The sequence below is a fragment of the Bison bison genome, unplaced genomic scaffold (genome assembly GCF_000754665.1).
Source record: "Bison bison bison isolate TAMUID 2011002044 unplaced genomic scaffold, Bison_UMD1.0 scf7180017864527, whole genome shotgun sequence".
Taxonomy (NCBI): domain Eukaryota; kingdom Metazoa; phylum Chordata; class Mammalia; order Artiodactyla; family Bovidae; genus Bison; species Bison bison.
Genome location: NW_011495078.1, coordinates 8,448,483 through 8,475,193, shown reverse-complemented (window position 1 = coordinate 8,475,193; position 26,711 = coordinate 8,448,483). Strand labels below are relative to the sequence as shown.

General features: G+C 41.1%; 2 protein-coding genes across 2 annotated transcripts in view; both read right to left on the bottom strand.

Annotated features, from left to right (window-relative positions):
* Positions 1-78: 78 nt before the first annotated feature.
* LOC104982159 (coiled-coil domain-containing protein 168-like) lies at positions 79-9,506 on the bottom strand. Its single transcript, XM_010831476.1, has one exon. The coding sequence runs from the start codon at positions 9,466-9,468 to the stop codon at positions 103-105; it is 9,366 nt and encodes a 3,121-aa protein (XP_010829778.1). The 5' UTR covers positions 9,469-9,506; the 3' UTR covers positions 79-102.
* A 263-nt stretch (positions 9,507-9,769) lies between these two features.
* LOC104982217 overlaps positions 9,770-26,711 on the bottom strand; it is a 26,278-nt gene continuing 9,336 nt past the window's right edge. The window contains exons 3-4 of the mRNA XM_010831554.1: positions 9,909-25,507; positions 9,770-9,777 (exon numbers count right to left, since the gene is read on the bottom strand). Coding sequence (XP_010829856.1) covers positions 9,770-9,777; positions 9,909-25,507 — 15,607 coding nt within the window. The remainder of the gene's footprint in view (positions 9,778-9,908; positions 25,508-26,711) is intronic.

The window sequence follows — 26,711 nt, the reverse complement described above, 5'->3', positions numbered from 1 at the left end:
TTCATGAGGAAGCCATCTGACTGAATACGATTTTATTTTGCAAAGAATATCATCTTAGCAACCAGCTGTCCTCTCTAGATGAATCTTGAAATGGTAATATTTTTAATGAAGTAAGCTGAAGGACTCTAACAGTGATCCCAACAACTTTTTCGATGAGTTCCATATACCGTAAGAAGTTGAAATCTTGGCCACTAGGGGAACTCTGAAGTTTCTCTTCCTTAAAGTTTTGGGGGGAATAGTCCAGCGAATGGTGTGGGGTATAATTTCCAGTGAGTCTGCTGGTATACAGGCATAAAAAAATGGCTGGGTTTGTTTTTTTTCAGAATGGAAGCTGATACTCTCTTGATGAGGTTTTGCTGCTGATTTGTATTTACTTGGGAAATAATCCAGTCTTTCTGATTCATAATCCCTTACATTCTTCCTTCTTGTGTGTTTCTCTTTACTCTTTGTATAACTCTCATCACATTCCCAAGGCATGTTGTTCTTTCTAAAGAAGTCCAATTTGGCCTTCCTTATATCTCTGCTTTCTGAATGCCTGTGAGGTCTGCCTTGGCTTTTTGCAAGATGTAATTTAATATTGGATTCTGTTAAGGGAACTAAATAATTTTTCCCGCTTACTGTAGTCTGTGAAAGCATCTCCCCATTGAAAGAAATGGAAGATGATACAGATGGAACCTCAATGATATTTAAAGAGCTGTGACACCACAGGTCAGGAGGCTGCATTTTGGGGGACCATCCACATTTCCTGCTTTTGTGGTATTCATGAGATGATGGTGTCATTTTGGAGGACGATCTATATTTCCTGCTTCTGTGGGATTCATAAGAAGGCGGTGTAATACTGGAGGACGACCTGTGTGTCCTGCTTTTATGGGATTCATAAGAATGGGGTGTCACAATTGACGAGTGTTGTCGATGACCTCTAATATGACGGGAACCGAAAGCTTCACTATAAAGTGGTTTCAAACCCATTTTGACTTTCTTCTTCTTGTAGAGATTTTCCACAGGTATGCCTTTCTGTAATTCAAATAGAATACTCTCTGCTTCCTGCCTTAAATAAGGGGTGGCATCTAAAAAGATACAGTCTTCACTCTCAAGTACATCATGAGCTGAGCTTTCCTCCGAGTTACCTGAATTCTCGATATCTGTCTGACTGTCAGTAAAATCTTCAAAATTCTGAATTGAATGGGAACCACCTGCATCCTGAGCCTTTTTCTGAATCTTTAAATCAACAGATTCATATGTACTTGTTTCTTGAAACCATACATGACATTGTTTATCTTTTTCTGGAGTCACACGAGATTTTAACTTAGAAAGAGCCGTGGTATCTTTCTGCACTGTGCTGTGTTGATCAGGGTCAGGTGCACACACCTGGGTAGGTGCCAAGAAATTTCTGACTGATGATGAGTTTTCATGGAAACTTTGTTTTTTGAAAGGGATATGTTCTAATGGTTGTGTATTAATGGAATGACCGCCACTTTCCCCACTGCTGTCTACTTTTTTACATATTGCAATTGTCTGTAATTTAAGACTATGTTTGGGAAATGCAATTGGCTTAGGGAACATCCTTGCATCTGGAGAACCCAGGAGAAAACGAAGGTATTTGTATTGTAAGTCAAGATCTATCTGATGAAGAGAGTTTTCCTCAAAAAGTAACAAAACTCTGTTTTTTCGTTTTGGTACTTTGACCACAGAATGAACACATTTAGATACAGGTTTCCTTCCATCCTGAGCACTGGCCATTGTGGAAGATTCCCTTACAATTCTGGGAAAGGCTTTCATTTGAATCTCCAGTGTCTTCTTAGAAAAGTGTACGAGGAGTTTGTTTTTCTCTCCTACTGAGCAGTTCTGGAGAATATGAGGCAATGTTTTCTCTCTAGCGGAAGTCAATGAAGGTGCTCCACTTTCTAGCGCTTTCATCCTCCTTAACTTTCTAACGTTCACTGCCTCTTCACTGCCTCTTGAAACATTAACGATCAGTGACTTCATACAATCGACAGAAGGTGAGTCTTTTTCATATTTGTGTTTTAGGTTAAATTCTATAGTATCAATCCCTTCCAGAGGCAAAAAGAACATTTGTTTAGGTCTTGGATAGAGCTTCCAACTGTTATGCTTTGAAATAGCCAATTTTTGATAAAAGCTGAACCTTTGAAAGGATTGTTTTACCACCTCTGGTATCAAATTCAGTCTTATTTCAGGTGCTTTTGACTCTAAATGATGCGTGAGCTTGATTTTTTCTTTGCAAGTAAAATTTTCTAAAATAGGTTTTGGCCGCAATTCAGGATGTATCATCAGGGATAGTGTACTCGGACCCCTTGTGAAACATTGTGACTTCCAATCATCAGGTTTATTGTCTTTTACTTTTTCAAGGTTTTTAGGAAAAAAGTTGTTTTGAATCATGCTTTTTATCTGGGATTCAAGAACATTTTTAATTGCTTCACAAATAGGAATCATAATTCCCGCACTTGGACTATATCCCACTGTTTTTCTTTCATTACCTTTAGCTTGGGGTTGAATAGGCACAATTCCTAGAGAAGTTTCTAGTTGCTGGACCTTTTGCATGGCTGTGTCCTGTACACGTTCACTCTGATCCCTATGATCGAGTGGCGAGGCACACCCCGTGGTATCAACGAGCTGAGTCTCATCTTGTGGTTCTTCTACCTTTGGAGGAGAACTGTTCATATTTAGGGTGCTTTTCATGTGAGTTTCCACATTTTCCACATTTGTAGACATGATTAGACACCCTGTAGGTGTTTCAGTGGGTTTTGGTGCCTTTCCTTGCTCCATCATAATCAAGTCAGGTTCTTTTATGATTGTCGCAACATTTTCCTTTGGACCTTTAGACGTGATTAAACACGCTGTAGGAGTTTCAGTGGGTTTTGGTGCCTTTTCCTGGTGGATCGTAAGCATGTCAGGTTCTTTAACAATCCTTTCCACATTTTCCTTTGGATCTTCAGACATGATTACACACTCTGTAGGTATTTTAATGGGTTTTGGTGCTTTTTCTTGTCCAACTTTAAGGAAGTCAGGTTCTTTTACGATCTTTTCCACATTTTCCTTTGGATCTTCAGACAAGATCTGACTCCCTGTAGGAGTTTCAATGAGTTTTGGTGCTTTTTTTTGCTGGATCGTAAGCATGTCAGGTTCTTTAACAATCTTTTCCACATTTTTCTTTGGATCTTTAGACATGATTAGACACTCTGTGGGTGTTTCAGTGGGTTTTGGTGCCTCTTCTTGTTCAACTGTAAGCAAGTCAGGTTCTTTTATGATCCTTTCTGCATTTTCTTTTGGATCAGACATGATTAGACACCCTGTAGGTGTTTCAGTGGGTTTTGGTGCCTCTTCTTGTTCAACCATAAGGAAGTCAGTTTCTTTTACAATCCTTTCCACATTTTCCTTTGGATCTTCAGACATGATTAGACACTCTGTAGGAGTTTCAGTGGGTTTTGGTGCCTTTTCTTGTTCAACCATAAGCGAGTCAGGTTCTTCTATGATCCATTCCACACTTTCCTCTGTATCTTCAGACATGACTAGACACTCTCTAGGTTTTTTAATGGGTTTTGGTGCCTTTTCTTGTTCAACCATAAGCAGATCAAGTTCTTTCACAATCTTTTCCACATTTTCCTTTGGCTCTTCAGACATGATTTGACTCCTTGTAGGAGTTTCAGTGGGTTTTGGTGCCTTTTCTTGCTGGATCATAAACATGTCAGGTTCTTTTACAATCCTTTCCACATTTTTCTTTGGATCTTCAGACATGATTAGACACCCTGTAGCAGTTTCAGTGGGTTTTGGTGCCTTTTCTTGTTCAACCATAAGCGAGTCAGGTTCTTCTATGATCCATTCCACACTTTCCTCTGTATCTTCAGACATGACTAGACACTCTCTAGGTTTTTTAATGGGTTTTGGTGCCTTTTCTTGTTCAACCATAAGCAGATCAAGTTCTTTCACAATCTTTTCCACATTTTCCTTTGGATCTTCAGACATGATTTGACTCCTTGTAGGAGTTTCAGTGGGTTTTGGTGCCTTTTCCTGCTGGATCATAAGCATGTCAGGTTGTTTACCAATCTTTTCTACATTTTCCTTTGGATCTTCAGACATGATTAGACTCCCTGTAGGAGTTTCAGTGGGTTTTGGTGCCTTTTCTTGTTCAACTGTAAGCAAGTCAGGTTCTTTTATGATCCTTTCTGCATTTTCTTTTGGATCAGACATGATTAGACACCCTGTAGGTGTTTCAGTGGGTTTTGGTGCCTCTTCTTGTTCAACCATAAGGAAGTCAGTTTCTTTTACAATCCTTTCCACATTTTCTTTTGGATCTTTAGACATGATTAGACAGTCTGTGGGTGTTTCAGTGGGTTTTGGTGTCTTTTCTTGTTTGATCGTAAGCACATCAGGTTCTTTTATGATCCTTGAGATATCCTGGTCCGGAACAACCCTTTCGATTGTTTGTGGAGCTAAATTTTTATTTATCTCTCTGCTGAGGTTTGCTTCTGATTTGATGTTAGGAAGTTTGTGCATTTGTTGTTTGTCTACCATGAAGGGCTGGGAATCCTGTGGAATTGTGTTTGTAAAATTCCGGTTCTCTTCTTTCACAATGCTTGAACTGTCCATCTTCATAGTTTCACTAGTATTTGGTGATTTCTTCTGGAATTCTGAAATACGGGTTCTCTTTACACTTTCTAGGTTTGTCTGAGATTTTACTGGGTCTTTAGTCTGAGATGGACTCACTGTGTAAATAGAAAGACTTCTGATAAATATTTCTGAGGCATCTCCTCTTCTCAAAGCTATTTTCTTTGATTTGTTAAAGTTATACTCTAATTTCTTTCGATTGCCTGGAGTACCTCGTCCCGTGTCGCCTAGAATCTGTGGAATTGGATGTTTTCGGATTTTCATATTTAAATATTGGGGGCCCAATTCTCTTTTCAAGTCTGCTATTGTTAATCTGCCTTTCTGGCCTCCTAATTTGGGAGAAAGAGGAATGTAGGCATAAAATGAATCCAGAGCATGTTTTTGAAGCATTTTTTGTAGTTGAATGTTATGTTTTGCACTGGACACTTCTCGTTCCTTTTTATGTTTTTGTTTGATTGGGCATCTGTTTGCCATGGGAGCGATTACCTGAGTCTTAATTTGAGGTTCCTCTGCCTTTAGAGATGCAGTGTTCAGGTTCACTGTATTGCTTGTGTCCATTTTTATTGTCTCCTCCTCCAGATTAACAATGGTGAGTTTGTGCATTTCTATTTTGTCCTCTTCTAGATGGACAGCTATGTTTGTATCTATTTTTAATATCCCTTCTTTCATGTCTAACTTTTTTTGCTCCAGATTTCCAGTAGAGCCAGTGTCAGTTTCGTTTTTTCCCCCCACATCTCCAGATTGAAGTGGAAAAGTCCAGGAGGAAACAGACTTCTGAAGTGGTTCTAGATTGTGTGACTCTTTATCTGGACCAAGCAATGTCTGCTCCTTTTTCCCTCTTTGGGCATCAAACTCTGTCATACCCATTTGTATTCCTGGTAGCATTTGTATCTCAGGGCATGCTGTAGTTTGCTTGCGCACATCTATTTCCAATGATGTCCTTTGCTTTACATGTTGTAGTGGAATTTTCAGAGAAAGACTAGAATCCACTCTGGTCTTTTGTCCACTCCCAGACTGCAGCACCACTTGCTTTTTCATGACAATTTCTTGATCTGCATTTTGGAGTGCATCTGACTCTGTGATATTTATTTCCTCAAGGGGTTCCTTTATCTGTGGTGCTAACACTTTGGGAGGGGACATTTCATTTGTTTTTCCATTGTTTTGTCTATCTTCTTCTGGCTTATCAAGTTTACATAGATCTGTAGATGCTGGAGATGCTTGTGATAAAGCTTCTTGTTGGTGGTGGACATCTTGCTTTGAAGCAGAAAATCCTTCTGAACCGACAGGGGAGCCAAGTGTGGCATATATTTCCTTGGATAGTTTCCTTGGCAGTGAAACTAGAACGTGAGGACTTATTTTATGATTTAAGTTACTCATTATTTCTGTTTCTTTCTTCAGGCTTTCAATTTTAGTGAGATCCATCATGGGGAAGGAAAGAATTGTAGCCAAAGTTTCTGGTTTGTAATTTTCTTGCTGAGCCTCTGACCCTGCAAAGAAACATTCCAGCCTTTTCCCACTTTTTATAGTACCATACCCTGTGACATAAAAGTCCTCCTGCTGTGAATTTGAAAGTAACTGACTCACATCTCCTTCGGATTTGACTTGTAGAGGTTCCCTCCTTTGCTGTACACTGATCACAAAGTTTGATGTCCACTGTTGTATGGCGTCTTCTGGCACCGAGCATTCTGCGTTTTTAACAATTTCCCTCTCACCAGCAGCTGATTCTCTAATTGCTGTTTTCTGGGTATCTGATGTTTCTTGGAGATTTTGCTGTGACCCAGAGGATCCTGTGATTTCTGGTGTGTCTTTGTCTGTTTTGCTCCCTAAATCTAAATAAAGAGGTGCAGAAGGGATAGAAACAAAAGTCCTTGTCAGGACCATACTTGGTTCATCTTTATCTTTGTGTACTTTTCCCCCTGGCTCTTTAATAACATTCAACACAAATTTCTTTGTACTAAGGACATCTGGAATTGGTGAAATCGCTGATTTTTTGTGATGGGTCCGTAGCCTCATATCTACATTTTTCACATCAAGCTTTTTTTCTTTCTCTGACATACATTGTTTTCTTTTTGTTACATCACCACTAATTCCCTTTGTATCTGTTCTCTTCTTTGCATCTGATAATGCTGAAATCATTTGTGGAAGTAGAGAGGGTTTTTTAATTCCAAGCTTTCCTTCATCTACTTGTGTACCTTTGTCCAATTTAGGCTTAGTTGGAGGGGCAGCAAGATAAATGTTTCTTACCACCTTACCAGGTGGTTTACCTTGAGTTTCCTGTTTCTTTTGCTCTGTCCCTCCAAGGTTCAGATACAGTTCTGATCTGTGGAGTGTATATGAAGAAGGTGATTTCTTGGACTTCAAAATTATATATCTGGTGTGTGTCACACCTCTCCTATCTACTGATTTTTCTCTGTCCCTATCTTCTTTCTCAGGAATAGGTTGTTCCTCATTTTGAACATCTTTCCTGGAATCATCACTAATTGAATATGTATGTATCATTTGCCCTGCCTTTGATATTCTCCCCAAAACAGACCTTCTATGTGCTAGCATTTCATCATCAACTTGTACTTCTTTATCCAACTTGAGGGCATGGATAGATGGTGATGAAATAGAAAATTTGGTCAGGTTTTGACCATCTTTTGTGATATCATCACTAATTGAATATGTATGTGCTGTTTCCTCTGCATACACTATTCTCCCCAAAATAGGCCGTCTAAGAGCTAGCATTTCATCATTGACTTGTACTTCTTTATCCAGCTTGAGGGCAGAGAGATATGGTGATGAAGCAGAAAATTTGGTCAGGTTTTGACCATTTTTTGTGGTATCACCATGAATTGAACCCCTACGTACTATTTCCCCTGCGTAAGGAATTCTCCCCAAGGCAGACGTTCTATGTGCTAGCATTTCATCGTCAACTTGTACTTCTTTATCTGGTTTGAGGGTAGGAAGAGATGATGATGAAGTAGAAAATTTAGTCAGGTTTTGAACATCTTTCATGGTATTACCACTCATTGTCTCTGTATGTACTATTTCCCCTGCATATGAAATTCTCTCCAAGGCAGACCTGCTACGTGCTAGCATTTCGTCATTGACTTGAACTTCTTTATCCAATTTGAAGGCAGAAAGAGATGGTGATGAAGCAGAAAATTTGGTCAGGTTTTGACCATCTTTTGTGATATCATTACTAATTGAATCTGTATGTCCTGTTTCCCCTGCATATGATAGTCTTCCCAAGACAGACCTTCCATGTGCTAGCATTTCATCATTGACTTGAACTTCTTTATCCAATTTGTGGGCAGAAAAAGATGGTGACAAAACAGAAAATTTGGTCAAGTTTTGATCATTTTTTGTGATATCACCACTAATTGAATCTGCATATGCTATTTCCCCTGCATATGATAGTCTTCCCAAGACAGACCTTCCACATGCTAGCATTTCGTCATCAACTTGAACTTCTTTATCCAATTTGTGGGCGGGAAGAGATGGTGATGAAGCAGAAAATTTGGTCAAGTTTTGACCATTTTTTGTGATATCACCACTAATTAAATCTGTATGTCCTCTTTCCCCTGCATATGATAGTCTTGCCAAGACAGACCTTCTGTGTGCTAGCATTTCGTCATCAACTTGAACTTCTTTATCCAATTTGAAGGTGGGGAGAAATGGTGATAAAGCAGAAATTTTGGTCAGGTTTTGACCATCTTTCATGGTATCACCACTAATTGAATCTCTGTGTACTGTTTCCCCTGCATATGCTATTCTCCCCAAGACAGACCTTCCACGTGCTAGCATTTCATCATTGACTTGAACTTCTTTATCCAATTTGGGGGCAGAGTGATATGGTGATGAAGCTGAAAATTTGGTGAGGTTTTGACCATCTTTTGGAACTGAACTGAACTGAACTGTGATGTCACTACTAAGTGAATCTCTGTGTACTATTTCCCTTGGATATGAAATTCTCCTCAAGATAGACCTTGTATGTGCTAGCATTTCATCATTAACTTGTACTTCTTTATCCAATTTGAGGGTGGGGAGAGGTGGTGATGAGGTAGAAATTTTGGTCAGGTTTTGAACATCTTTCATGGTATTACCACTAACTGTCTCTGTATGTACTACTTCTCTTGCATACGACATTCTCCCCAGAGCAGATTCTCTACATGCTAGCATTTCATCATTGACTTGTACTTCTATATCCAACTTGAGGGCAGGGAGAAATGGTGATGAAGTAGATTTGGTCAGGTTTTGAGCATCTTCCGGGGTATCACCACTAGTTGTGTCTGTATATAATTTCCCTCCAGATGATACTCTCTGCAAAATAGACCTTGCATGTGCTAGCGTTTCATCATCAACTTGTACTTCTTTATCCAATTTGAGGGCAGAGAGAGATGGGGATAAAGTAGAAAATTTGGTCAGAACCATACCTGGTTCATCTTTACTTTCCTGCATCTCCTTTCCTTGATGTTTGGGAGACACAAAGTTTCTTCTTTCTACTCCGTCCTCTTTCTTGTTCCGGGGCAAATATTTTTCTTTGCGGGGACTAATGACAGTATCACTCGCCATTGACTCTACATGTATCACTTCCTCAGAACTTGATGATTTCTGTAAGTTTACTGGGGAAAAAGAGGACCTTGGTAGCATTGACATGCCCTCTTCTCTTATGCTGGTGTTTTCATCAAGGTGAAGAGAAGAAGATAGAGAAGCACAGGTCTCAGTTTGCATGGCATCACCTGCCTCCTGTTTATCTTCCCAAACCTTCCCTTTAGTTTTTCCCTGAGGGTCAGTTAGATTGTGTGTAAGTACAATAGGTGATTCTGCTTGTGGGGGAGGCAATTTTGTGATTCTTATCATGTACCTGTCTCCTTCTGGTGTATCAGATTTAAGATATGGTAGAGTCAGTAAAGAAGTACAGATGTTTTTCAGTCTTGTAGCTAGTTCACTGTCCTCTCTCTGTACCATTTTCTTTTGCTTTTTCATTTTGCACCGTGATTCTTTGGTATCATATCTATGTGAAAGTGGTAATTCTTTTGCCTTCTGATGCACAGATATTGGAAGCACTCTGTCTTCATTATTTGTTTTGAGTCTAGCTTTGTTTTTTAACAAATAACCATCAAATGACTTAGCATCTGCTTTTGTGTTTAGATTGAGTGGATCAAAAATCTTCAGTGGTGGAAAACAGGATTGTGTTATTCTTTCTGTATCTTTCTTTTCATTTCTGCTAGTGTCTCGTCTCAGGTAAGATGGAGAAGGTAAGGAGGCACGAGTTTCCCTCAGAGCCATTCCCAGCTCACCATTGCCATCCTGCATTTCCTTCCCTTGCTCTTTGACATTCAAAGGCAGTCTGCTTCTACTGAGTAAATGTGTAAGTGGGGATGTTTGGGCTTCCACAGCTGTGATTCTGGGGTGTGTTCTATCTTTCTCATCTTTTCTTTTTACTCTGATCTCTGTCTCTTTATACAACACACGTCCGTTAGCTCTTACTGTTATATTACACGAGCTAATACCTTGACTGAAATCTGCGTGTCTGATTTTCCCTGTACCTGATGACTCAAGGAGCTGAAATGGTGGAGAGAATCCCGGGACTGCAGGCAAGTGTTTGTCTTCTTTGATTCCTGCATCCAGTCTACGGTCTGATGGAGAAGGCAAGGAAGGACGAGTTTTTGTTGGAGTCACACCAGGGTCTCCTGTTCTCCCCTGCCCCTGTTCTGCGCTCTCCTCCATGCTTGGCTGCGCTTCCTTTCTTCTGCTCAGAGCATCGTGCTTGGAGACATGGAACACATGAGGCGGGGATGATGTATTTGCTTTGAAATTTGAGCCACTGGCATGCACCGAGCCTCTCACAACTATTGCGTGTGCTCTGCCCCTTTCTGTTGGTGGTGGATATTGTTTTTCTTTCTTTCTATCAGTTGACTTTAGAGGCGCTTTCTGTACTGAAGGCCGTGAGGCTTGGATCTTGAGATGTGGCACAGAGTGCCTTAGGACTGGACCACCTTTGTCTTCTTTTATTGTGTCAGATTGAAGATGAGCTGAAGAAGTGACAAAAGGGCAGATTTTGCTCAGAATCACAACTGTGTCCCTTCTCCCTTTCTGCTCCCGTTTCACTTGCTCCTTAATGCTCACTTGCAGTTTCTTTGCTTGGAGCATACGGAAAAGTGGGGATTTCCTTACCTTCAAAGCTAAGGACTTGGGATGCATTGGATCCCTCACAAAAATATTTGCTTTATCCTTTTCTTCCTGCATCATGTATTTTGTTCTTTTTGAATCACTTGAGATCTCACTCAGAGGTGACACTGTATATTTTAACTCCTGTGCATCTGATGACTTCCTGCGCCATAACGGTGGAAGACAGGATTTGAGAGCTCCTTGCTTCTCTTTCTTGCCTTTGTTTAATGTAAACTGAGGTAGACAAAGTCCTGTCAGGACCTCATCTAGTTCACTTTTTCTTTCCTGTGCATGTCCCAGGTTTTCTCTTCTGTTTGTTGGTTCATCTCTAGTCTGGGGGCTGTGGCTCCCAGGGTTACTGGGAACATGTGGAAGTGGGAACTCCTTTGCCTTGGAACTTGTTTCTTTGGAGTACTTCATATAATTCATATTGGCTGTTTCTCCTTGATCCTGTCCTTTCTGGGGCATAAATTCCTTTGCTGCTTGTACATTGCTTATGATACCTCTCTCAGTTGAGTCTCGATTTGCTTTTTTCACTACATCTGATGATTTCTGGTGGGGTAGTTCTGAACAAGAGTATCTTGTTACTTTAGCTCTGTCATCTGCTTCTATTATTCTTGTATTCAAGTTAAAAGAAGTGGCAGGTCTGGAAGTACAGATCAAAATCACACTTGGTTCACGAATTCTTTGTATTTTATTCTTTTGCTCTTTGACGTCCAGCTGGATTTCCTGTAAAAGTGGTGAATTCTTTTTCTTCCAAAGTAGGACTTTTTCCATATTAACTCTCTTCTCTTCTTCCTGTATTGTATGTTTTTTAGCTTTTTTAACCCTGTTTGAAACAGACTTTTCATATGCTATGTTTCCCATATCTGATGACTCCTGGAGTTTGGGTTGTAGAAAACAGGATCTTGTTTTTCTTAGCATGACTGCTTCTCCTTCCCTTCTTGTGTCCACTTCAGAGTAAGGTGGAGAAGAGCTGCAAACACAAGACTGTCTCTGAATCCCAAAATGTTTACCTTTATCTTGCCGTATCTCTTCCTCTTTTTCTTTGATGTTCAACTGCAATTCTTGGGCAACTGGAGACTGGTTCACCTCCAGAGGCATTCTTTGGGGATGCCTTACCTCTTTCAAAGCCATGTCCACTCTGTCTTCATTTTCCTGTGACATATATTTTGATCTTGCTATATTGCTTAAAATATCATCAGCTGGCTCCTTACATGTTATCATTGCATCTGACAGTTCCTGGAAGGTCAGTGATGGAGGGCAGAACCATGATACTGTTTGTGATGCTGCTTCTTTTACTCCAGGACCCTGCTCCAGGTGAGAAGAAGATGGAATGGAGGCATGGGGCTTATTCAGAACTACATTTCCATTACTTTCATCTTCCTGCATCATTTTCTCTTGCTCTTTATTGTTCCACTGTGGTTCATTTCCATGTGGTGTGTGTTTGAAAAGTTTTTTCTTTCTTTTAAAAGTGGGCCTTTTGCAGTTCCTTTTATCTTTCACATATACTATATTGTCTCCATCTTCCCTCTTTTGCTGTGGGAAATGTTTTGATTCTATTATGTTGCTTAAACTCTCTCTATTAATTGACTCTGCAAATGACGCTTTCCTGATATTTGATGTCGCCTGGAGCTTTAGTGGTGGAAGGCAGTTCTGTGGTATTCTTGACGTATCTCTTTCTCCTTTTGTTCTTGAGTTCAAATCAAGAGGTGAGAGAGATGGTACAGAAGTAAACAAGTTTGTCAGTTTCACACCTGATATACCTTTGCCTATCTGCCCCTCGCTCTCTTGTTTTACAATTTTCAACTGCCCTGGCAATTCCTTTTCACTGAGCATGTGTGATCGTGATGGTTTCTTTGCCTTCAAGGTAATGTTGGGATTCATTGTTCCTTTCACGTTGACTCCTTTTATTCTAATCTTCCTCGGCAGTTCTGGTCTGTTGCCTGGGCCACCGTAGTCAGTGGTATTAAATACGTTTGAAAATATCAATTTCTCCAAAGTCCTTTGGGTGGGTACCATGTCTTTCTCAACTCCTTGTTTTAGGTCATTCTTCTGTCTTTTATTTTCAGGCAAAGGAGGGATATGGATAGAAAGAGAATGTGAAAAAAATCCAGGTAGACATACCTCTTTTTGTACTTTTTTTTGACATGCTTTACCTAAGTGCACCTTCTTTCTAACACTTAGCTTGGGGGAGCTAACATTTGTTATTGAATCAATTATCTGCTCCCCATCCAATAATTTCTTTCCTTTCAGCAACGAGACATTCTGATATTTTGCAGTTTCACTGGATGATTCCAAAGGTGGCCTTGTATTTTGTCTCGTCATTTGCGTTGGAGGAGCTGAGGGTACAGTCCATTCCAGGTCACATTCACGTTGAGTATTTAGTTGTTCTTTAGAAATCAAGTCTAATCCTTTTGTCCTGCTCGACACATTACCTACTTCTGATAATGCTTCCTTCGTCTGAGGCGTTAAATGTGGCAGGAGCCGGGGATTGTTTTGAGGGTAAGATATGTGCTCAGAGGGAATTCTCAGGGAGGGAAATTTCTCAGAGGGAATCAGTAGGTGCTGCTGCTTTTGTTCCATACTGGGTAAGTTTTGTCCTTTTTCACTTTTTTGTGTATATCCAAAAATAACATCCATTCCTTTTAATGCTTCCTTAGCCTGTGGAGTTGAATATTCAGAATGCATCTTACTTGTGTCATCAAACTTTACTTCTTGCACTGAGATATTAGTTTGGTGGAGACCTGCTTGGGAGTGAGATGTGGACTTTTGAAGGGTCTCAGACATCCATTTCTCTTGCTGGTCTCCTTTTCCTGTAATATGTGAACCAAATCCTTCTGTACTTGGAGTATACTCCACAGTGCTAACTACTTCTTCCAATACTGTCTTTTCATATGGCATCTTACTTTGAAATAATACATCTCTTGAAGGATCAGAAGCAAGATTTGGCCAAATACATTGTACACATTCTGGTTGCTCTTCTGTTCCTGCAACAGGTAAGCCAATTCCTTCTGTATTTGAATTGTGGTGCCTTGGACTATCTACTTCCTTTGCTGCTTTCATTACTCCTGGTAATTTAATCTGAAATATATTCATCATAGAATGAGAAAGAGATGTTGGGAGAGTCTTGCATGTACCTTCCTGTTGATGTTCTTTTCTTCTTCCTGAGCACGGAGGTTGATCCACTGGAATATCTACTGTGTTTGATGCTTTCTGGACCACTGGACTCAAAACTGCTGAACTCATTCCTTTGGCTGAGATTTCTTTCTTTCGCCTTTCAAGATGGAGTTGATACAATATACAAGAGGAAATGAATTCCAGAAGATTTCCTTTCTTCTGGTTAGAACTGTTTCGCTGCTCTGTCCTCCCTTTTTCAGAACAGTTTATTTTCTGTTCATTTGATGTTAATAGAAGGTTCGTTAACTTTGGCATCTCGGTTTCCCATAGATTGACACCTGAAACAACAGGGATGCTAACACTTTCCTTCCGTGTTGCATTTCCTGCCTCTCTCACATGAAGTTCCCCACTGGGGCAAGATGTTGAATCCAGGAGACGTTCCGGAATGGGATCTGGTTTCACGTCTCCAATCTCCACTGCAGGTGTATATTGCCGGGCTTCTGCATTTGCACAAAGAAACGTCTGTCCTTTCGAACCTTGTAAGGTATCAGTTTCTCTTAAGCCATCTCTTCCCAGTTGATTTGGAATGGTATTTTCCAAATGAGGGGTTTCCGTAATGGAGTACAAAGTAGGCTCCACCAGTGTCCTTGAATTACTTCCTTCTTTCAGCAGATCCTGTTCCTTGCAAGTCTTCTCTTGAGAAGCATCTGACTCTGGAAGACACATATTCTGTTCTTTTGAACTTAAAGAAATATCTGTTTTCTCAGATATTTCCGTCCTCTGTGGAGTTGACACTGGAGATTGGGCCTTGTCTCTGTCTCCCTCCTTTACTCCCAGGGCGATGAGGCGTTGGCGTTTTGTGTGCAATCTAAGTCTTGAGATGTCAAACGTAGTGAAGCAGCTTTCTCTCTTTGGTGAAGGTTGATCAGGATGTGCTTCTCTTTTCAAATTTACTGTGTATTTGACATGGGTGGGGCTCTTCTTCAGATGCTGTCTTATCATGAATTGATATCTACATTGTGGGAAGAGGTCCAGTGAAGCAATTTGGCAATTTTCTTTTTGCTCTCTGATACAGTGTCTCTGGGTTTTCGTATTTCTGGATTTGGCACTCTTAGCAAGGGACCGTGAAAATGCTATTTGTCTTGTGTTCAGCAATTTCTTCGGCCTTGGTGGCTTGCCTTTCTCCCTTTCCGCTTCCATCAACTCTTGAATTTGAGGTGGAATAGACCCAGGGTCACAAATAGTTTTCAGAGAGAATTCTACCTCAGTTTTATCTTGCTGGAACCCTGGCTTCTGCTTCTTGGTGTTAAACCTTGTTTCCTTTTCGTGGCTTTGGGTTCCATGCCCTGCTGTGTTATAGATCAGGGAAACAAATGGTTTCCTTGCCTTCGATTTTACCCGTTCAGCAGGCACAGTGCTTTCTACACCTGCTGCTTTCGCATTAGCTTGATGGTTTAGGATTCGGGGGTAAGGAGGTGTATTGGCATAAGCAGAGTTCTGGATGTTTCCTGAGACACGTGGTTCTTGCTGTTTCTTTTGCAGAAACTCAAATGACTGGGTATATTGTGAAGGTGTTCCAGACAAGACCTGTTGTTCACACTCTTTTTCCTCCATACCTTTTGCTTTCTTTAGGGCATTTCTCTTTTCAGAAGATTCTTCATAGTTACCCGAGGTGTTAGGTGACTGCTCCATTTTTATATGTGGTGGAATAGATGGAGAAGCATCTGTAGATTTTAGGTCTGTGTTTAACACAGCTTTCTCTCTCTGTGTGTCTATCTCCCGTTCTTTGTTAATGCTTAAAGCAGCAGGACCTGCGGCATTAAGTGACTGTAAAACCCCTCTGTCTTCGACTGGCAACTGCATGTGTGTTGGCTGTACAGGATTAAACCCTGATATTCTGTCTGCCTCAGTTTGGAATCTGCTTTGCCTTCTAATGTTGGAGGTATCCACTTCCAAGTAAGTGGCATTTGTACACATATCAGTCACATTTTTACCTGAGTGCATCTCTTTCATTTTGGTTTCTATGCTGGATCTAAGTCTTGTCCTCTGTTTTGTGGCAGATTGCCTACTGATTTTAAATAGCTGTGAAATGAGTGGCTCCTTTTTTTTCATCACTGAACATTTGCGTTTCGGTATGATTTTCTCTTGCACTGTGTTTATCTGGCTTTCAGAGTCAGATAAAACAGGCATGAATAAATCGACAGGCCCCAGGAGAACTGTGGCTAAGTTTTTGTCCAGCTCTGCCTTTTTCTCTGTAACAAAATCACCTAGATTTTTGTGAAGTGTTCTATGGTTATCCAGACTGTCCCTTGCTGCTGTATCAAATGAGAGTTTATCAGTCACTAACGTGGGTGGTGGACTCTTAGCTCCCTCACTGGCATGGAATAATGTCTCTCTCGCACCTTCATCCCACTGCTTCTCTCCTGCCTTGGTCTTAGCTTTGTGGTTTTTCTCTCTATGGCTTCCGGTAAGATACCTCGTGCTATTAAGCTCCTGTAAAACTGGTAGCTTCCCTGCCTCCAGAGTTACCTGCTTGAGACTCATTGTACTTTTCTTGCCTACAGCCTCTACTGCATGACTCTGGCTCTCAGGTTCAGATGAGTCAAGGCTGGAGAAACCTAAAGGCTTTAAGACTGTTCCTAGTAAGTCACTCTGACTCCTTGCCTTTTTCTTGAAAATGGGACTATCTTGTTTCCTCCTAGGATTTCCATCCCAGACACCATCACAGTGTAAGGAACCAGTCTCTGATTTCCTAGATTCTGGAAATGGGATCTTTAGATCTGCCTTGTGTTGGATTTCCTCTTGAGTATGAAGACCTTTCTTCAGTGTTTGGACTCGAATTAAAGTCATCACGCTTTTAGAGACAGGCTTTAAAATAGTTTTTCTAATGTGTTCTTCTTGCCTCATGTTTTGTGCCGCACAAGACAGATTCCAAGTACTTCTACCTTTTGAACTATTCAGTTTAGGTTTTGATTTGCAAGGGCCAAGATTTTTTACATGTTGAGGAGTGAAACGGAAATGTTGGCTCTCATGCAGAACTGATTCTGCTGATATTTCTGGGACATTTTCCTCTTCCTTCTCATGTGGCACACTCACCCTCCCTGTGTTGCTGGATCTGCTTTGCGTATCAATCAAATTGGCCTCCCATGCTTCCCCAAGACTCAGTGATTTCTCTAGCTCTGGGCAGGTGTGGTTATGTGTTTGTACTCTTGGTTGATCTGTCCCTGTTGTGGGTGTGCTATCAATTTCAATATCTATCTTATTATCCATTGAAACAGGTGTGAGAGATGAAAATGCATCAGTTATACTTTTATGTTGTTGCCTGTCTTTTATCACAGACTTTAAATAACATTCCTGTTTCTTTTTACAGTACTGATGACCATGCTCAGTGATATTAAGCGCCTGTGAAAAAAGAGGCCTCTTTGCCTTCATGGTTATATATCTGGGACCCATAAGATCTTTCTGTTCTGGAAATTTTAGTGCTTTTTTCTGCCTTCTAGATTCAGACAAAACAGATGTTGTGGATATTGTTAGTAAATCTCTTTGCAACTCTTTATGTTTCTTGACAATAGAACCACTCACTTTCCTTCTAGAGCTTTCATTACATGAATCTCCAAGCACTGAGATCCCTGACTTGGGAAGTGGGATATTTTGATCACCTGTGTATTCTGTTACTTTTTGAGTTTTTATGTCTTTCTCTTCTTCAGGTTGTAGGGGAGCTGGACTGGAAGCATCCAGCCTCCTTGTGGGAGTCCTAAACACTTCCTCATCAATTAAAAGACCGTTGAATATCGCTTTCCCTCTTTTTACACATGAAATCTTTTCACTTTTTCTATGCAGTATGTTTGTATATGGTGGGATGTTCTTCACCTTTTCAGTTTGAAATGGAATTATCAGAGAACAGGTAGACTCCAATATATTTTCTGAAACTAGTTTTTGTTGCTGCATGTCTTGCTCTGTAATAAGCATATTTTCATCTTTTCTACTTTCTGTATTGAATGCAACTTCCTTGCCCTCTCTTTCATTTTGCTGTCTTGACTGAGATGTGGTGCCTAAGGAGCTGCACCTTTTACACAGTCTTTTCCTGTCCTCTGGTTTTATACTGACTTCGACTGGGTCTTTCTTGGCTTTCCGTTTTTTATGTGTTTTGGTGGCAGGTGAAACAGGTGTAGGTGAAAAAGAAGTATTCATAAATATACTTGACATACTCTGAGATAACTCTTTGGCCATGTTATCAAAGGTGTAGACCAGTTCCTTTCCATGGCTGGGGGCACCGGGACTAGTGGTACCAGTTGTCTTCCAAACTGATGCCATCTGGGCTTCCCCAGTTCGAGACGTAGGGATCAATGCTACATTTCTCAACCCTTTAATTTCAGATGAATCCGGCCTGGAGATACCGAAAGACTGTAGGGCTCTCCCTTGTAAATCCGTTTGTAATTCTTTCTTTCCCTCTGGACTAGAACCAGCAAGTTCCTTTGTTGGGTCTGTTTCAGACAGGAAGTCACTTGATGCTTTAACAGCTAAAGATTCGCCGAGTGATTTCTCTGTCGCTGGAGATAAAATCCTTGACCTCTGTGTTTTTGTCCTTTTTGGTGCCTTCTCAGATGGAAGTGAATTCAGAATAGAGGAAGACACAGAACGCAAGACAGTTTGTGTGAAAAATGTTTGTTGTTGCAGCTCCTCCGCTATGGTTCGTGATTCTGGGATTTTCCCCCTTGCTGAATACTTCTGTTTGAGATCTGATTTCACAAAGCGAGCCTCCTTCATATGATGAGCACGGGAAGTGAGGTGCTGGAAATTCCGAGGCGCTGCTTCTCCACTGTGGCCTTTGAGTTCCTTCCTGACGTTTTCCCTCTTGGCCCTAGAATAGGGACACCAGGCTCCCCTTCCATCTGACCAGTGTCCTTGCTGTTGTATCTCAGGATGGAACCTCATCTTCCCCGGCATGTCCGTCTCTACTTTGGTTCTGTTATGCACCTTCATGTCCAGTGAAACCGACTTGGGAGAGGAAGTGGCCTTTGGCGTGGTGGCTGCCAGTGACTGACCTTGTTTCCTCACAGTTTTGAACTTGCCTTCAAATTGCCTACCACGGCTTGGCGCACCACGTTTTGTGACATTTAATGTCTTGGAAATCGGTGTCTTCTTTGCCTTCAAAGTGATACATTTGGGACTCATTTTATTTATCTTGTCTGTAAGTTCTGAGTGGTTTCTCTCTCTTTTCGACACAGGTAAAGCAAGTGTGGCTGCATCCCAGAACTCCTGCATTGTTGCCAGCAATTCTTGGGTTCCCCCTTCCTTTCTCTCTGCAGTAACATCTTCTAGCGCCCCAGAGGATTTTATCTCAATCAAAAACTCAATGATCTGTGATCGCAGGGTTTTCGAAGGGAGGGTTTTCAGACAGCCATTCCCAGGGATGTTAAATATCTGTGACATTGGTGCCTTTCTTGCCTTCATAATAACACACTTGGGACTCATTTTACTTCTTAAGGCTCTACATGTAAATGTCTTTCTCCCCTGTTTAGGTTCAGGGGGATCAGGTGTGGCAGTAGCTGAAGACTCAGGGACAGGTGCTTGTAGATATTTTTTAAACTCTGACTTTTCCTCTTTACCATGATCATCCAGTTCTCCTGTGCAGCTCTCATCACTTTGGATGTCACATTTCATTGTATCAATTACAACTTGACCGGTTAGTGATTCGTTCGACTTTAGAAGAGGAAGGTTTGAACTCGCTGACCACACTGTGCCGTTTTGTGTCTGCTGGCTTCTCTTTGGCTGTGTTGTCTGCACTGGATCTTCAGGCTGTATGTGCTGGGGGATGTCCTGTTTGGTAGAAAACAGAGTTTCCCCACATCCTTTGTTTCCTGGTTTGTGAAGCTCAAGCTCCTTCGTCTGGTCTGAACAGAGTATGAAATGTTGGCTGTGCTGTGAAATTACTTTTAGTAACATCTCCTGTTCACTTTCTTCATTTTGAAGATCATCTTCTTCGGGGTCATCTGGAGTCACATTCCCTTCGTGTGGGGGTATATTTTGCTTTACTTGCTCAGAACTGAGTCTTTTTTCTTCTAACATGTCTTTTTGCCCTTCTCGGTCACTATACCTATTAATGGCAGGGATGATGTTCAGGAGGGAGTCCCTGCCATCTGCCATTTTTGTGCTCTGACCCACCTGTCCCATTTTGGTGGTCAAGTTATATCCCAATTCTTTCCTACGATTTCGTCTAGCACCACCCTTGATATTGAGCATGTGTGAAATGGGTGGTTTCTTTGCTTTTAAAATTCCATCTTTGGGGTTCATCAGGATTTTCATGTCTGAATATTGTTTGAAGTTTCTCTTGCCTTTGGATAGAGATAAAGCAGCCATGCAGAAATCTAAAGTCACTTTCTCTTCCTTTTCAGTACCACCAGCTTGTTCCTTTTGATGGTTTGCCTCAGATGGAACACCACCTTCTCTTGCAGAAAATATTTTTTCATCAAACTTTGCTTCTCCTGATGTTGGAGGAAAAAACCTAGCATCGCTCTCTAGCTTTCTCAGTGGAAATGGATCCAATGTTGGGCATGAAGCAGAGCTCAAAATACTCTCTGCAAAATGTGTTTGTGGTTGTACCTGGATATTTATACTTCCTATTTGTTTCTGCCCCTCATCTGATTTGATAAGGTCATGATCCTCCTCCTGATATATACTGAGTATAAAGCTTTGGCCACTCTCTGGAATTGGTAAATCTTGTTCCCCTGCACCCTCCTCCTTCCTGTCTTTCACACTGTTAGGTAAACTACTCATATCGATAGAAGCTGGGCGACATACTTTTCTTTCATTGGGTGATTTCTCTTGCATTTGCGTATGATCGAGTCTTGTTATCCTTTGTGTATCTGTCTCCAAATTTAATCCGATGTTCATTTTGGTGTTTAGCAAAACAGGCACCCTGGAGAGAATGACAGGTGAACACACATCTGCTTTGTTTTTATTTTGCTGTAAATTCTTCATTTGAAAATTGCATTGCAATGCCTTTCTCTGCCTGCCAGGGAGCATACGCAGAGTGGATAGGTTTTGTTCTCTCATAGCTCTGTATCTACGACTCACTGTTTGCCTTCTTGACAGTTTTAGTGTGTTTTTCTGTCTTTGAGATTTAGAAATGGAGGTGTCAATGGAATCAGAAGACTGCAGGAAGGTCACTTGCAAACTTTCTGGTAATGCTGAATTTTTATCCACAGAATAAGAACCTCGTTCCCTTGTGAGGTTTCCACCAGAGGCTACACCACTCTCTGTTGGAATGTTCAAAAGTTTCACAGGTGATGAGTTCCCTGCTTCGGGAGGTAGAACCTCCAGACCCGCAGGGGCTGTTAGATCATCTTCTGGTTTGTTGGTCTTCAGGAGTTCCTTAGCTTCTTGAGGACCCATCTGGACATCAGTCTGCAAAGCAGCTTGTTTAAAGCATGTTTGGTGCTGTTTATCTTGCTCCTGTGTTAAACAGTGTAGGCCTGCATCTGGTTTGGCAAGGTGAGTCTCCTTTCCTCGACATCCATTAATCCAGAGGTACTGGGTATGCTGTGGAGCCGTTATTAGCAAAGTCTTTTGCTCCTTTTCCTCTACATCTTGTCCTTTTTCTTCTCCGTCACAGAGTGCATTACTCTCATCAAAAAAATCAACATACAGTGGTCTTTCTTCAACGGCTAGACCCCGGAGCTTTGCTTGAACACGGCAGAAGCTCTTTGTCTCCCCTTGTAACCTGCTATGCACAGGACAGTAAAGGGTGTTTAGAAATTCATATTCCAGTCCATTAGCTTGGCCGATCTTTTCAAACTTGGCCTTAAAGTCAGATTCCAGTTTCTTTCTTTGATGACATGTGATATCACACATTTGTGAAATGGACGGCTTCAATGCCTTCATAGGTACAGACTTGGAGTTCACTCTACATTCTATGTGTGAAAATCTTACTCTAGTTTTCTTCACTTTAGAATGAGATAAGACAGGCATGTGGTAATTAAAAGTCTTTGGGAACACTGCTGGTAAATCTTCGGGTCGTTCTGCCTTCATTGCTGCAAAACAGTAACCTGTTTCCCTGGTATCACTTCCATCATCTGGTACATCACTTTCTCTTGTTTGGTTTAAAGGGTCTCCAATCAGTGATTTTTCTGATGTGGGAGGAGATATCTCAGAATCATCTTCAGTGCGTCTTAAATCTGTGGGTGCTATCAGGCTTTTCTCCATATTTTCAACATGAACTGGACCTGTTGTGGCCATGTGAATAGACTCTGCCATGATTTTTGCAAATGTGATTGGTTGTTGCATTTCTTTCATGGATTTGAGCTCTTTCTCTGGATCTTCATCCGATCTGAGGTTCCAGCGATCCTCAAGGACTGCTTCTGGTGAAGCTTCCTGATCCCCACTCACTTCCTCCTGCAACCGAGCTGCTTCTAGTGTGTTTCCAGAGTCACTTCCTTTATTAATGATATCTAAATAGTCTTCTTCTCTTTCAGCTTCTGATGTCTCTCGTTTTAGCTCGGTATGACTGTGATTCCTTACATTTAATCTGCTGTGCATTCTAACATGGGGCAAAATAGACAGACAAGGGTCAGTAACATTCAGAAGCATATCTGCCATCGTTTTATCTTGAAGTATGTGTTTAATCATGATTTTGAAATTGCTTCTTAATCTTCCGTGACATTTTGGTGGCTTTTTTACTTTCATAATTACACATTTGAAACCAAGTACATTTGTGGTTCCTGGTATTTTTTTTCTGATTTTCTTCCTTTTCAAATTTGATAATGGAGGCATATGCCTATGGAAAGACCCCAGGGCAACTTCAGGTAAAACTCCTTCTAAGTCCTGCTTTTCTTCTGCAATCTGAGCATCCAGGAACTTCTCAGGGCTTCCACCCAAAGGGACACCACATTCTGTTGATTCAGTTAAAACTGGCAAGCTTTCGAACATGGTGAGAGGATGCACTGGGTCTGCAGTTTCCCTGCCTGTAGCTCTGTCTGTGCTTTGCTTCACCTCAACTTGAAATGGATCCATCATGGGGCGTGGGTTAGTCTCCATAGTCGTCTCTGTAGAGAGAGTTTGTGGGTAAACATCGAGGTTTTTATTTTGAGTGGTTTGACCTTTTGAACTACTCTGTCCTGGTTCCAGTTTGACATACGTGGGCTTCTGCTGTAGTCGTGGGCTGAGCCTGAAGCCTGGCGTTTGCTGCAAAGCTGCTTCTTGTGGAGCCTGTTCTTCCTCTCTGTTGTCTTCTTGTGGTTTTTTAACTAGACAGTTCTTCTCAAAGGAAAAATACATTTTCCTGTCATCTGGTATTTTGTCTGGCTTTACTGCTGAAAAACTAAGTCCTATTTCTGATGTATCCATCTTGGTTTTTAATCCATTCTGCATTTTCATACGAGGTGGTAAAGAAAGGGCAGTGTGAGTGGCTTCGTGAAACGCAGCAGATATTCTTTCATCTTGCATATTGTTAATGTTGCTTCTAGTGTTGCTTTTGAGTTCCTCACTTGCACTTATGTCATCTTCTTCCATCACGTGAGCTCTTAATGCATTTTTTTCCTTCTCAGTTACATCTTCTGGCCTCTCCTGAATTTCTACACCTGTTGGTTGTCCACTGCTTTTATGCTTTTCGGTTCCTAGGGGAACGAACAAGTTGACATCAGAAGACTCCAGAACAATTTCAAGATCTTTTCTGTCTGTATTCCCCCGTGAGAAGCACCTTTGCGTTTCTGATATACTCGTTGATAACTCCTCTCTGCTTGAAAGGGCAGGATTTGAATTCTCTGTACCTTGTAGGTCCTCCCATGTTTTCATGTTTCTGTCTGACTTCATCTGGGGAGAGGAAACACATTTCTGCAAAGGTTCTGATATGGCTTCTTCTAAAGGTGTCTCTTGCCTTGCCACAGGCAGGTCAGATGTTGTTTCGCTATCTGGGGCACAAGACTCTGCAATATCCATTTCCTTTGGATCTTCAAGAGACTCTCTATTCATCCAGTTTGTTTCTGTTAATGAAGGACAAGGTGCTTTCTGTTGATAAGTATTGACCATGAAAGACTGTTCTAGCTGAGATGGAATTTCTTGTGAAATGTTTTCTAGTTCTTTATTGTTTCTGCCATGCTGCTCTTCATTTTCAGTACTCCCCATGGTTCCTTCTTCCTCAACAGACCCTATGTAATTAACTTTCTCTGCACATAGTGACTGATCTGGTTTAGGCAGAAAATCTCTACATTCTGTTAAACCTGGAGTGAATTTTGCTTGTCTTTTTCTGTAATACTTCCTAATATAAGGAGGGACAAGCTTGAAAGCATATGTAAAATGCAACGCTATACCTGATAAACCTTTTCTTTGATGTAGCTCTTTCTTCTTAGTTTTATGTTCATATCTTAACTGGCTGCACTCTGAAGTATGACATGCTGTGGTCTGAAATACCTGTGAAGCTGGTGTTTTCTTTGACTTCTGAGGTGGATCTTTGAGGCTAAGTTCACTTTTACTGCGTGATGTTTTTCTTCTGTTTTTCTGCCTGGTCATGAGAGGCAGCGAGCCATATGCCGGAGACTGGTTTAATGTTGAGGAAGCAATTTGTTTCTGGCCCTCACTCTTAACATGCTCTAGTTGTGGCATCACTTTATCAACTGAATTTGGGCTCGGAGGTATAACCAGATCTCTGGCATCCTTTAAAATAGTGTTTTGCCCTGGGATAGAGTATTTACTCTTGTTTGACTCTTCAGACCAGACAGAATCCTGGGTCTCATATGAGTGTTTTGTATCAGACCCTAGGCCCTTGACTGAATCTTGAGTCTCAATAGACTGTGGAACTTGGACCAGATGTTGGCACCTATCCATGTCTGCGGTCTGGAAGGAGTCTTGGGTGCTGCTAGTAAGTGGTTCCCTCACCAAATCTTGAGGCAGAGCAAAGTATCTGGCCTCACTCTCAGGCTGCCTGTTGACTGATGCCTGATTGTTAAAAAATTGGTGGGCTTTACCAGTAAATTGGGCTTTGGAAAATCCTTGACTCTGAGTAGCCTTTTGTCTGGAAAAAGAAGCTTGTGCTTGGGGAGAAGGGTCCATTGTAGCAGAATGTTGATTCTGAATCAAGGGCTCTAGAGAGATTGAGTACAGAGAGGTAGTTTTATTCTCTAATGTGGCTTTGGATTTTGGAGGGCTTTGATTTCTCACATTTTCTTCCAGAAGTCTGACTTGGTCTCTAGAAAGAAACAGATGGGCAGGAGGGCATGGTGCCACATCTAGATCTTCACTTTCTATAATGATTCTCGAAGTTCTTGAAAAGTTAAAGTCAGAAGAAAATGTCCTATTTTTACTTTTGTTACTTTTCATTATGGAAAATAATTTCTTTGATGAAAACTGTATTGTTTCATGTTCATTTTTAGGGCACCCGCTACACCTTAGCAAAATTTCCTGTACTTCCGAATGAAATAGTGACAAAGATGATGAGCTAGTCCCATTTGAAGATGTCATATGACTTTCACTAAAGTGACTTACTCGAAATCTACTTTCACTGGTACTTGCCCGTGGTGGTTCATCTGGTGGTGGAACGCTGTCTTCAAAGTACTCTTCATTTCCTTCAGATGTAATTGATGAAGCAATTGTTCTCTCTGAATAGTTATCAACTCTGAAATATAAGAAAACAGTGAGTCAATTGTCACTGAGGACCTATTTCATATAAGAACTCTCTTTGAAATTTAAGGAAATCCAATATAGTATATGAAAACATAGTTAAATGTAGAGATAAGCTGGGAAGTCATTATCCACATTACAAAATAATTCATTACCTAGTTACATTCATTCAATAAATCAATCCACTGACAAAGTGAAGTAAGTTATTTTCATATCTAGGAGAACGAGGGATTTTTTCCCACAAAAATCTGTCCAAAAGTCTACTTTTGACTGTCTATTTTGACAAAGTTGCAGATTAAGATTATATCCTTTTACAAGGAATATCAGTTTCTGTTCTCTGTATGACAGTTTTGACAAGAATGAAAACATCCTTATGGAAATTTAAGAGGTACAACAGAACACTGCCCAATGTCATAAACTATAGCTTTATATAAGTCCTAATTGTTTAACAGCTGTTTGTTTTTGATCAAGAGAGAAGCCTACATTTTAGGGTAATGCTTCTCAATATAATTTTGGTTAAAATAATTATCACGGAAGAGGGCGAGAGAACATGAAGATGGTTGAATGGCATCACCAATTCAATGGACATGAACTTGAGCAAACTCTGGGAGATGGTAAGGGACAGGGAGGCCTGGTGTGCTGCAGTCCATGGGGTCACAAAGAGTTGGACGCGAATTGGTGACTGAATAACAACAACTGATCACAGAGGGCTTCCCAGGTGGCTCAGAGGTAAAGAATCTGCCTGCAAATGCAAGAGACTCGGGTTGGCTCCATGGGTCAGGAAGAGCCCCTGGAGAAGGAAATGGCAATCCACTCCAGGATTCTTGCCTGGAGAATTCCATGAACAGAGGAGCCTGGTGGGCTACAGTCCATAGCATTGCAAAGAGTTGGACGTGACTTAGTGACTAAAGAGCAGCAGCAAATGGTCATGGAAGTGGACCTTCCAGCATCCTTTCTACCTCAAATGATTAGGCTTGGTCTAGCAGTGCTAGAAAGAGGAGAGTGAAAAAGTTGGCTTAAAGCTCAACATTCAGAAAACAAAGATCATGGCATCCGGTCCCATCACTTCATGGCAAATAGATGGGGAAACAGTGGAAACAGTGTCAGACTTTATTTTTTGGGGCTCCAAAATCACTGCAGATGGTGACTGCAGCCCTGAAATTAAAAGACGCTTACTCCTTGGAAGGAAAGTTATGACC

Excerpts from the sequence above, each read along its gene's own strand:
- LOC104982159 (XM_010831476.1), bottom strand. The coding sequence starts at position 9,468 with ATGATAAGAATCACAAAATTGCCTCCCCCACAAGCAGAATCACCTATT.